This window comes from Triticum dicoccoides, chromosome 5B (genome assembly GCF_002162155.2).
Source record: "Triticum dicoccoides isolate Atlit2015 ecotype Zavitan chromosome 5B, WEW_v2.0, whole genome shotgun sequence".
Classification (NCBI taxonomy): Eukaryota; Viridiplantae; Streptophyta; class Magnoliopsida; order Poales; family Poaceae; genus Triticum; species Triticum dicoccoides.
Window position 1 is genome coordinate 466,651,895 of NC_041389.1, and position 12,667 is coordinate 466,664,561.

The 12,667-nt window shown below is 43.4% G+C and overlaps 1 protein-coding gene and 1 pseudogene across 1 annotated transcript; both read right to left on the reverse strand.

The window, feature by feature from the left end:
* Positions 1-716: 716 nt before the first annotated feature.
* Positions 717-1,342, reverse strand: LOC119305768. The gene has a single exon (XM_037582201.1). The coding sequence runs from the start codon at positions 1,295-1,297 to the stop codon at positions 881-883; it is 417 nt and encodes a 138-aa protein (XP_037438098.1). The 5' UTR covers positions 1,298-1,342; the 3' UTR covers positions 717-880.
* A 3,329-nt stretch (positions 1,343-4,671) lies between these two features.
* Positions 4,672-5,081, reverse strand: LOC119306896 (annotated as a pseudogene).
* Positions 5,082-12,667: the final 7,586 nt, after the last annotated feature.

The window sequence follows — 12,667 nt, forward strand, 5'->3', positions numbered from 1 at the left end:
CTGTCATCCCCATTTCAAGTTTTCTGGAAAAGTAAACATAATGCAACACTCTAATGCATGAACCAGCTAGGATGTGACAGTAATGATGGAATATTAGAAGTGTCGTGAGCAACTTGTTTTCAGATCAACCTGAACTTAGAATGAGAAAATAATCCAATGATCATGCAGCCTCGACCATCGCAGTAGGAGTTCTGCTCTGTGTTGGTTTTGTCATTCTCTTTTACTTGTTCTTAAATTTTGGCTAGTTTTGGCTTGCTCTGGTTTCTGCTTTTGTCCTCTCTTTTTTCCTTTGCTTGTTCTCAGCAATCTTTTTAATACAAAAAAAAATCTCAAGACAAGAACTTGTTTTCGCATAAAATTATGTGCCTAAGAAAAAAAATGTTTTCACATCGATCTGAACCATGAATGTGGAAATAATCTCCGATGATCTGATATTGCGAGAAAATTGAAATCAACAAAACAGGAAATTATTCCACAATGTTGCCATCCCAGCCTCGCTGTCGCTCTTCTGTTTGTTTGAGACACTGATACAACATACATCTACAATTATGAAATGTTAAATCAACATGAAAATACAGATACTGAGAAGTAAAATTGAATTCTTTTGTGCATGTCATGGTTCATGTTGTATTTCAGAGCCTTGCTTAATTATTGGTTTATAAGGCCCTTATTCTCTCACACACAAAGATAGCAACAACAGTGGGAAGTTCTCGATGTGGGATATAGGAGGGGGTATAAGTGTTATTCATTACATTTGGCATGCAACAACCTTTATTAGATTACAAAGAAAATGAAAACATATACTTCTGCATAACACATGAACTGTAGTGCCGAACCATTCACTGACTTTATTCTTCTGGTCTTTTTAGCTAGTAGCTCCCTATTCCCCAAGAGCGAACACGGCCGCATCATGGGTGTCAGACAGACCGGTGTCGGTCTTGACGGTGACCTTATCAGCAGAAGACTCATCCACATAGACCTCGACCAAAGACACCTCCTCGATCTTGACCCCGGTGACCTTCTTCATCTTGCCCTTCTCCACAAAAGCGGTCACCTCGGTGTCGTAGGAGACGGTCTGGTTGAGCTTGTTGAAGGTGTGCTTGTTCTTCTTCTTCTGAAGCATCCACACAAACCCACTCTCACAGTTGTGCCCGACCTCCTCGATGTCATCCATAGGAAAGAGGCCTTTCGGGAGGCCGAGTTCTTCGAGAAGCTCGACTGTTTTCTGCTTGCAGATATTGTTCCCCTTGTGGACCTCGGCGCCGGCGCGGTGGCTCTCGACAAGCTGGGATGCCATTTTGGGGAAGTGGGTTTTAGCTAGTTTGCTGGATTGGTAGATGCGCTTATTGAAGGTGATAGATCAGGATCCGATGGTGCTGCCTTATATAGATGTTGCAAGTTGTACTGGCTGCAAAGAGCCTCTTCGAAGGTGCTATGCGCGCGCCAGCCAAGTGAGACCGGCAGCTCTCCTTTGTGGAATTCCTCTTCAGATGGTTCTGTTTTGAGGAAGAAAAATGAACGTCTGCCCTTTGGAGTTAGCTCATTACGTCCAGCCATATCTGACCATTGAAATGCCTTATGCCGAACTCCACACCAGAACACTGGTGTTGAGCTGGTCAAGGATGACTGAATTGACCATTGCTTGCACAAGAAAACTCTTCAAGCCTTCTGATCTCGAGCGACTAAATTGACCAGAATGAAGTCCCTGAGAAAAACTTGTTTCAACATCTACCTGAACCTAAAACGTCGAAATTATCTCTGATGATCTGATTTCGGCCAGAATAAGAAGCAACAACACAGAAAGTTAGAAACTATTTAACAATGCTGCGAGCTGACAAGCTAGATTAGATGTCTAACTGCACCTCTGCCAAAGTTTCCCACCTGCAACTTAGAAAGAGAAAATAATCTGAGGATCATGCAGCCATAACCATAGCAGTAGGAATTTTGCTCTGTGTTGGTTTTGTCATTCTCTTTGCTAGTTCTTAGATTTTTGCTAGTTTAGGTTTGCTCTGGTTTCTCCTTTTGTCCCCCTTTTTTTCCTTTGCATTTTATCAGCGTTCTTCTAATACAAAACAAAATTTTAGAGAAGAACCTGTTTTCGCATAAAAATATATGCCTAAGAAAAACTTGTTTTTCACATCAACCTGAACCTTAAATGTGGAAACAATCTTCGGTGATATGATATTAGCGAGAATATCAAAATCAACAAAACAGGAAATTATTCCACCATGTCGCCATCCCAGTCTGGTTCTCCTAGTTCGCTTTCCTATTGTTCCAGACATTGATACAGCATACATCTACACATTGATACGACATACCTCTACAATGATGCAATGTAAAATCAACATGAAAATCCAGATATCGGGAATTAAAATTTGAATTATTTGTGCATGTCATGGTTCATGTTGCATTTCAGAACCTTGCTTAATTATTTGTTGATAAGGCCCTTATTCTCTCACACTGTCTCACACAAAGATGGGGACAACAGTGGGAAGTTAAGAGTGATCGATGTGGGATGGAGAGGGGGTATTAGTGCAATTATTCTTTTCATCTGGCGAACACTTACAGGCTGACATTCATATCTAGATCGAGGTCGCCCTTGGCAGGTTGGTGGTAGTTGGTTGTGGTTGGTGGTGTGAAATGCTACCAAACATATCTTATCATGTAATTCTTTTATGGTATGAAGCCGGTACGGGCTGCAGATGGTCGACGCATCTTCGGGAGAATCCCTCTTTTCGGTCTACATTGGAACTGACGAGTTCTGACCTTTCTTGGAAGCGTCGTCGTCGAGGTGTGCTACTCCTTCTCTCCAAGATTTTGGCTTCGGGGGGAAACCTCATATTCTCTAGATTGGGTGATGGAGGCGTCTTCGCGTCTTGTCCTCCCCGGGGCATCGTTTTGGAGTCGACTACGACTAGGAGGCTGGTGTTTGGTAGTGGTTTGTCCGCATGGTTTGCTAAGGCGATTGTTCCTGGGGTGTCGGCGCTTGTTTGGCAATGATTATGACGTCGGGATGACCTTGGGTCACAGCTCGGGCTTTGGTAGTTGGTTCTTCCCGGCGTGGCCGATGGATTTTCTGTGGTTTGCTTGGTTGCTATGGAGTCGGAGCTATGATGGATTGCTTCTAGGTGGTGACGATGACCGGTGCTCGGTGGTCGTTTGCGGAGGGCTCGGTTAGCGCAAGACCTGCATATCTTCCTTATAAAGCTCGTCATCAGATTCGGAGTTGTCGGCCGTTGGCACATGTGGCCGTCTGTTGGCGTGGGATGTCATGGCCTTGGTGTTATGTTCGCGGGAAGTCTTCATTGGTGGTGCTCTATGGTGAAGTTGGAGTCGCTTGTTCGACATGGCAACCTGTGATGACGATGACACTCACGACTCCTCGACGGATGTTCCTGTCTTCTTTGTAGCTCTGTGGTCTCCATGTTAGTTTTTTTTAGAGCAGTGGCCAGGTTAGTTGGTAACACACATCTTATGTGGTTGGGTTATATGGGCTTTGGCCCAGTTTCCCATCGAGTTACGAGGCAATTCCCACTCTCTTCTTAATTAATCAAACTGGCAAGTCTTTTGCCTTGATTCGAAGAGAAAAGGTTATGCTATTAAATAACAGAGTAGCTTGGCAGCATCGTAGATTTTGATAGTTTCATTCACCGTATATTTTTTTTCCTATTTAACTGTTTGGAATAGCTTACTTTTGCATATTTCACAGCTGTTTTTCCTCACCAAATTAATAAAATATATTCATTAGTTTAGCAATCACAAATTTAGCCATTTTATACCTATTTTCCACATCAAATAGTAAGATAATTTAGCATTTCAACAGTCAAGAACTTGGCCTAAAACTAACTAATTTCTAACCCTTCTCGTTCTCTACTAGTTTTCACATCAACCTGAACCTAGAATGACAAAATAATCTAATGACCATGCATCCTCAACCATAGCAGTAGAATTTAGCTCTGTGTTGGTTTTGTCATTCTGTTTTACTAGTTCTTAAGTTTTGGGTAGTTTAGGTTTGCTCTGGTTTCAGCTTCTGTCTCCTTTTTTCCTTCGCATTTTCCCAATGTTCTTCTAATATAAAATAACATTCTAGAGAAGACCTTGTTTTCACATAAAAATATGTGTCTAAGAAAAACTTGTTTTTCACATTGATCGGAACTTAATGTGGAAAATAATCTATGATCAGCGAGAAAATCAAAATCAATAAAACATGAAATTATTCCACAATTTCGCCATCCCAGTCTCAGTCTCGCTATCGCTCTCCTTGTTTGTTCGAGACATTGATACAACATACATTCAAAATAATGTGATGTTAAAAGCAGCATGAAAATCCAAATACCGAGAATACAATTTTGATTTTTTCTGTGCATGTCATGGTTCATGCTGTATTTGAGAACCTTGCTTAACTATCTGTTGATAAGCCCCTATTCTCTCTTACACAAAGATGGAGACAAGAGTGGGAAGTTGAGAAACTTCAATATGGGATAAAGGAGGGGTGTAAATGCAATTATTCATTTCACCGTCGAAAGCTTACAAGGCTGAAAGGGAGCAACATTCACGCGGCAGCCTTTAGATTACAAGAAAACGGAAAGATATACTTCTGCATAACATGCGAACAATACTGCCCAACTATTCACTGACTTTATTCTTCTGGCATTTTTAACTAGTAGCACCCTATTCTCCAAGAGCGAACACGGCCGCATCATGGGTGTCAGACAGACCGATGTCAGTCTTGACGGTAACCTTATCAGCAGAAGACTCATCCACATGGACCTCAACCAAAGACACCTCGATCTTGACCCCAGTGACCTTCTTGATCTTGCCCTTCTCCACAAAAGCAGTCACCTCGGTGTCGTAGGAGACGGTTTGGTTGATCTTCTTGAATGTGTGCTCTTCTTCTTCTGAAGTATCCATACGAACCCACTCTGATGGTTGTACCCGACCTCCTCCATGTCGTCCATAGGAAAGATGCCTTTCGGGAGGCCGAGGTCTTCGAGAAGCTCGACAGTCTTCTTCTTGCAGACATCGTGCTCCCTGAGGACCTCGGCGCCGGCGCGGTGGCTCTCGACCAGCTGGGACGCCATTTGAGCAATGTCTTGTCCGGGAATTGTTTGCTTGGGAAGTGCGGTTTTAGTTTGCTGGGTTGGTAGATGAGCTTGTTGAACGTGATAGATCAGGATCCGATGGTGCTGCCTTATACAGATGCTGCTAGTTGTACTGGCTGCGAAGAGCCTCTTCGAAGGTGCTAGGAGCGCGTCAACCTGGTGAGACCGGCAACTCTCCTTTCTGGACTTCCTCTTTTAGATGCTTCTTATTTTGAAGAGAAAAAAAAATGAACGTCTCCCCTTTGGAGTCAGCTCATTACGTGCAGCCACATCTGACCATTGAAATGACTTTGTGCTGAACTGCAAAGCAGAACACTGGAGTTGAGCTGGTCGAGGATGACTGATCTTTTTTTTTTTTGAAACGGAGGCAAAAGATTTGCCTCATATATTAAATAAGGAGAGGAGAGTTTGTTACAACACACACCCAGAATACGGCATGACAATTATTCTCGCAATAGAAAAGACCCTAACTTCTTTGCCCCGGCGGTGATCCAAAGGTTTGCCTCGTTGATGTTGGTGTTGAGTAGAGTTGGCGGAGGCTTGCTCTTATGCCGGAACACTCTTGCATTTCTCTCATTCCAAATGACCCACGACACAAGCATGGTGATCGAGGCCTTCGCTTTTCGGTTGGTGGTGCCCACGGCGCTCATGCTCGCCCACCATGTCTTGACTGAGTCGAAGGAGCTCCACGCCGACGTGTCCATGTCGTGTATGAGAAATTTCTGAATAACCAAATTCCAAAGCCTCAACGTGAAGCGGCATCTGAAGAATAGATGTGTTCCACATTCTTGCACTCCCCTGCACAAGGGGCAAGGGCCACAATTTGGCCAACCCCGCTTAGCCAGTCTATCGGCGGTCCAAATTCTATCTTGCAGTGCGAGCCAAGCAAAGAACTTGACCTTCGGTGGGGCCCAAGGCTTCCAAACCATTTGGTCCATGGGGGAGAGGACCAAACCCAAAAATTGTGCCCTGTAAGCAGAGGCCGCAGAGTAATGCCCAGATGTTGGGGAACGTAGTAATTTCAAAAAAATTACTACGCACACGCAAGATCATGGTGATGCATAGCAACGAGAGGGGAGAGTGTTGTCTACGTACCCTCGTAGACCGAAGCAGAAGCGTTGACGCAACATAGAGGAAGTAGTCGTACGTCTTCCCGGTCCGACCGATCCAAGCACCGTTACTCCGGCACCTCCGAGTTCTTGACACACGTACAGCTCGATGACACACCCCGAACTCCGATCCAGCAGAGGTACGGGGAGGAGTTCCGTCAGCACGACGGCGTGGTGACGATCTTGATGTTCAACCGTCGTAGGGCTTCGCCTAAGCACCGCTACAATATGACCGAGGTGTAATATCGTGGAGGGGGGCACCGCACACGGCTAAGGAACGATCACGATGATTAACTTGTGTGTCTATGGGGTGCCCCCCGCCCCCGTATATAAAGGAGGGAGGGAGGAGGGGGCCGGCAAGAGGGGAGGCGCGCCCTAGGGGGGGCAAACCTACTCCAAGTAGGTTTGGCCCCCCTTTCCTATTAGGAGTAGGAGAGGGAAGGAAGAGAGGGGAGGAAAGAAGGAATGGGGCGGCCGGCCCCCCTCCCAATTTGGATTGGGCTTGGGGGGGGGGGGGCGCCCCCTCCTTTGCTCCTTCCTCCTCCCTTCCACTAAGGCCCAATAAGGCCCATATACTTACCGGGGGGTTCCGGTAACCTCCCGGAACTCCGGTATATTCCCAATCTCACCCGAAACCTTTCCGGTGTCCAAATATATCCGTCCAATATATCAATCTTTATGTCTCGACCATTTCGAGACTCCTCGTCATGTCCGTGATCACATCCGGGACTCCGAACAACCTTCGGTACATCAAAATACATAAACTCATAATGAAACTGTCATCGAAACCTTAAGCGTGCGGACCCTACGGTTCGAGAACAATGTAGACATGACCGAGACACGTCTCCGGTCAATAACCAATAGCGGGACCTGGATGCCTATATTGGTTCCTACATATTCTACGAAGATCTTTATCGGTCAAACCGCATAACAACATACGTTGTTCCCTTTGTCATCGGTATGTTACTTGCCCGAGATTCGATCGTCGGTATCCAATACCTAGTTCAATCTCGTTACCGGCAAGTCTCTTTACTCATTCTGTAATACATCATCCCGTAACCAACTCATTGGTCACATTGCTTGCAAGGCTTATAGTGATGTGCATTACCGAGAGGGCCCAGAGATACCTCTCCGACATTCGGAGTGACAAATCCTAATCTCGAAATACGCCAACTCAACAAGTACCTTCGGAGACACCTGTAGAGCACCTTTATAATCACCCAGTTACGTTGTGACGTTTGGTAGCACACAAAGTGTTCCTCCGGTAAACGGGAGTTGCATAATCTCATAGTCATAGGAACATGTATAAGTCATGAAGGAAGCAATAGCAACATACTAAACGATCGGGTGCTAAGCTAACGGAATGGGTCATGTCAATCAGATCATTCAACTAATGATGTGATCTCATTAATCAAATAACAACTCCTTGTTCATGGTTAGGAAACATAACCATCTTTGATTAATAAGCTAGTCAAGTAGAGGCATACTAGTGACACTCTGTTTGTCTATATATTCACACATGTATTATGGTTCCGGTTCATACAATTCTAGCATGAATAATAAAAATTTATCATGATATAAGGAAATAAATAATAACTTTATTATTGCCTCTAGGGCATATTTCCTTCAGTCTCCCACTTGCACTAGAGTCAATAATCTAGATTACATAGTAATGATTCTAACACCCATGGAGTCTTGGTGTTGATCATGTTTTGCTCGTGGAAGAGGCTTAGTCAACGGGTCTGCAACATTCAGATCCGTATGTATCTTACAAATCTCTATGTCTCCCACCTGGACTAGATCCCGGATGGAATTGAAGCGTCTCTTGATGTGCTTGGTTCTCTTGTGAAATCTGGATTCCTTCGCCAAGGCAATCTCTCCAGTATTGTCACAAAAGATTTTCATTGGACCCGATGCACTAGGTATGACACCTAGATCGGATATGAACTCCTTCACCCAGACTCCTTCATTGGCTGCTTCCGAAGCAGCTATGTATTCCGCTTCACATGTAGATCCCGCCATGACACTTTGCTTTGAACTGCACCAACTGACAGCTCCACCGTTTAATGTAAACACGTATCCGGTTTGTGATTTAGAATCATCCGGATCAGTATCAAAGCTTGCATCAACGTAACCATTTGCGATGAGCTCTTTGTCACCTCCATATACGAGAAACATATCCTTAGTCCTTTTCAGGTACTTCAGGATGTTCTTGACCGCTGTCCAGTGATCCACTCCTGGATTACTTTGGTACCTCCCTGTTAAACTTATAGCAAGGCACATATCAGGTCTGGTACACAGCATTGCATACATGATAGAGCCTATGGCTGAAGCATAGGGAACATTTTTCATTTTCTCTCTATCTTCTACAGTGGTCGGGCTTTGAGTCTTACTCAACTTCACACCTTGCAATACAGGCAAGAACCCTTTCTTTGCTTGATCCATTTTGAACTTCTTCAAAACTTTGTCAAGGTATGTGCTTTGTGAAAGTCCAATTAAGCGTTTTGATCTATCTCTATAGATCTTAATGCCCAATATGTAAGCAGCTTCACCGAGGTCTTTCATTGAAAAACTTTCATTCAAGTATCCCTTTATGCTATCCAGAAATTCTATATCATTTCCAATCAATAATATGTCATCCACATATAATATTAGAAATGCTACAGAGCTCCCACTCACTTTCTTATAAATACAGGCTTCTCCAAAAGTCTGTATAAATCCAAATGCTTTGATCACACTATCAAAACGTTTATTCCAACTCCGAGAGACTTGCACCAGTCCATAAATGGATCGCTGGAGCTTGCACACTTTGTTAGCTCCCTTTGGATCGATAAAACCTTCTGGTTGCATCATATACAACTCTTCCTCCAGAAATCCATTCAGGAATGCAGTTTTTACATCCATTTGCCAAATTTCATAATCATAAAATGCGGCAATTGCTAACATGATTCGGACAGACTTAAGCATCGCTACGGGTGAGAAGGTCTCATCGTAGTCAACCCCTTGAACTTGTCGAAAACCTTTTGCAATAAGTCGAGCTTTGTAGACAGTAACATTACTGTCAGCGTCAGTCTTCTTCTTGAAGATCCATTTATTCTCAATTGCTAGCCGACCATCGGGCAAGTCAACGAAAGTCCATACTTTGTTCTCATACATGGATCCCATCTCAGATTTCATGGCTTCAAGCCATTTTGCGGAATCTGGGCTCACCATCGCTTCTTCATAGTTCGTAGGTTCATCATGATCTAATAGCATGACTTCCAGAATAGGATTACCATACCACTCTGGTGTGGATCTTGCTCTGTTTGACCTACGAGGTTCTGTAGTAACTTGATCAGAAGTTCTATGATCATCATCATCAACTTCCTCACTAGTTGGTTTTGACGTCACAGAAACCGGTTCCTGTGATGTATTATTTTCCAACAAGGGAGTAGGTATAGTTACCTCATTAAGTTCTACTTTCCTCCCACTCACTTCTTTCGAGAGAAACTCCTTCTCTAGAAAGGATCCATTCTTAGCAACGAATGTCTTGCCTTCGGATCTGTGATAGAAGGTGTACCCAACTGTCTCTTTTGGGTATCCTATGAAGACACATTTCTCCGATTTGGGTTCGAGCTTATCAGGTTGAAGCTTTTTCACATAAGCATCGCAGCCCCAAACTTTAAGAAACGACAACTTTGGTTTCTTGCCAAACCATAGTTCATAAGGTGTCGTCTCAACGGATTTTGATGGCGCCCTATTTAATGTGAATGTGGCTGTCTCTAAAGCATAACCTCAAAACGATAGCGGTAAATCTGTAAGAGACATCATAGATCTCACCATATCAAGTAAAGTACGATTACGACGTTCGGACACACCATTACGCTGTGGTGTTCCGGGTGGCGTGAGTTGCGAAACTATTCCACATTGTTTTAAGTGTAGACCAAACTCGTAACTCAAATATTCTCCTCCACGATCAGATCGTAGAAACTTTATTTTCTTGTTACGATGATTTTCAACTTCACTCTGAAATTCTTTGAACTTTTCAAATGTTTCAGACTTATGCTTCATTAAGTAGATATACCCATATGTGCTTAAATCATCTGTGAAGGTGAGAAAATAACGATATCCGCCACGAGACTCAACATTCATTGGACCACATACATCTGTATGTATGATTTCTAACAAATCTGTTGCTCTCTTCATAGTACCGGAGAACGGCGTTTTAGTCATCTTGCCCATGAGGCACGGTTCGCAAGTACCAAGTGATTCATAATCAAGTGGTTCCAAAAGTCCATCAGTATGGAGTTTCTTCATGCGTTTTACACCGATATGACCTAAACGGCAGTTCCACAAATAAGTTGCACTATCATTATCAACTCTGCATCTTTTGGCTTCAACACTATGAATATGTGTATCACTACTATCGAGATTCATCAAAAATAGACCACTCTTCAAGGGTGCATGACCATAAAAGATATTACTCATATAAATAGAACAACCATTATTCTCTGATTTAAATGAATAACCGTCTCGCATCAAACAAGATCCAGATATAATGTTCATGCTCAACGCTGGCACCAAATAACAATTATTTAGGTCTAATACTAATCCCGAAGGTAGATGTAGAGGCAGCGTGCCGATCGTGATCACATCGACTTTGAAACCATTTCCCACGCGCATCGTCACCTTGTCCTTTGCCAGTGTTCGCTTAATCCGTAGTCCCTGTTTCGAGTTGCAAATATTAGCAACAGAACCAGTATCAAATACCCAGGTGCTACTGCGAGCTCTAGTAAGGTACACATCAATAACATGTATATCACATATACCTTTGTTCACCTTGCCATCCTTCTTATCCGCCAAATACTTGGGGCAGTTCCGCTTCCAGTGACCAGTCTGCTTGCAGTAGAAGCACTCAGTTTCAGGCATAGGTCCAGACTTGGGTTTCTTCTCTTGAGCAGCAACTTGTTTGCTGTTCTTCTTGAAGTTCCCCTTCTTCTTCCCTTTGCCCTTTTTCTTGAAACTAGTGGTCTTGTTGACCATCAACACTTGATGCTCCTTCTTGATTTCTACCTCCGCAGCCTTTAGCATTGCGAAGAGCTCGGGATCGTCTTATCCATCCCTTGCATATTATAGTTCATCACGAAGCTCTTGTAGCTTGGTGGAAGTGATTGGAGAATTCTGTCAATGACGCTATCATCCGGAAGAGTAACTCCCAGTTGAATCAAGTGATTACAATACCCAGACATCTTGAGTATGTGCTCACTGACAGAACTATTCTCCTCCATCTTGCAGCTATAGAACTTATTGGAGACTTCGTATCTCTCAATCCGGGCATTCTTCTGGAATATTAACTTCAACTCTTGGAACATCTCATATGCTCCATGACGTTCAAAACGTCGTTGAAGACCCGGTTCTAAGCCGTAAAGCATGGCACATTGAACTATCGAGTAGTCATCAGCTTTGCTCTGCCAGACGTTCTTAACGTCGTCAGTTGCATCAGCAGCAGGCCTGGCACCCAGCGGTGCTTCCAGGACGTAATTTTTCTGTGCAGCAATGAGGATAATCCTCAAGTTACGGACCCAGTCCGCGTAGTTGCTACCATCATCTTTCAACTTAGCTTTCTCAAGGAACGCATTAAAATTCAACGGAACAATAGCATGGGCCATCTATCTACAATCAACATAGACAAGCAAGATACTATCAGGTACTAAGTTCATGATAAATTTAAGTTCAATTAATCATATTACTTAAGAACTCCCACTTAGACAGACATCTCTCTAGTCATCTAAGTGATCACGTGACCCAAATCAACTAAACCATAACCGATCATCACGTGAGATGGAGTAGTTTTCAATGGTGAACATCTTATGTTGATCATATCTACTATATGATTCACGCTCGACCTTTCGGTCTCCGTGTTCCGAGGCCATATCTGCATATGCTAGGCTCGTCAAGTTTAACCTGAGTATTCTGCGTGTGCAAAACTAGCTTGCACCCGTTGTAGATGAACGTAGAGCTTATCACACCCGATCATCACGTGGTGTCTGGGCACGACGAACTTTGGCAACGGTGCATACTCAGGGAGAACACTTCTTGATAATTTTTAGTGAGAGATCATCTTAAAATGCTACCATCAATCAAAGCAAGATAAGATGCATAAAGGATAAACATCACATGCAATCAATATAAGTGATATGATATGGCCATCATCATCTTGTGCTTGTGATCTCCATCTCTGAAGCACCATCATGATCACCATCATCACCGGCGCGACACCTTGATCTCCATCATAGCATCGTTGTCATTTACGCCATCTATTGCTTCTACGACTATCGCTACCGCTTAGTGATAAAGTAAAGCAATTACAGGGCGTTTGCATTTCATACAATAAAGCGACAACCATATGGCTCCTGCTAGTTGCCGATAACTTCTGTTACAAAACATGATCATCTCATACAATAAAATATAGCATCA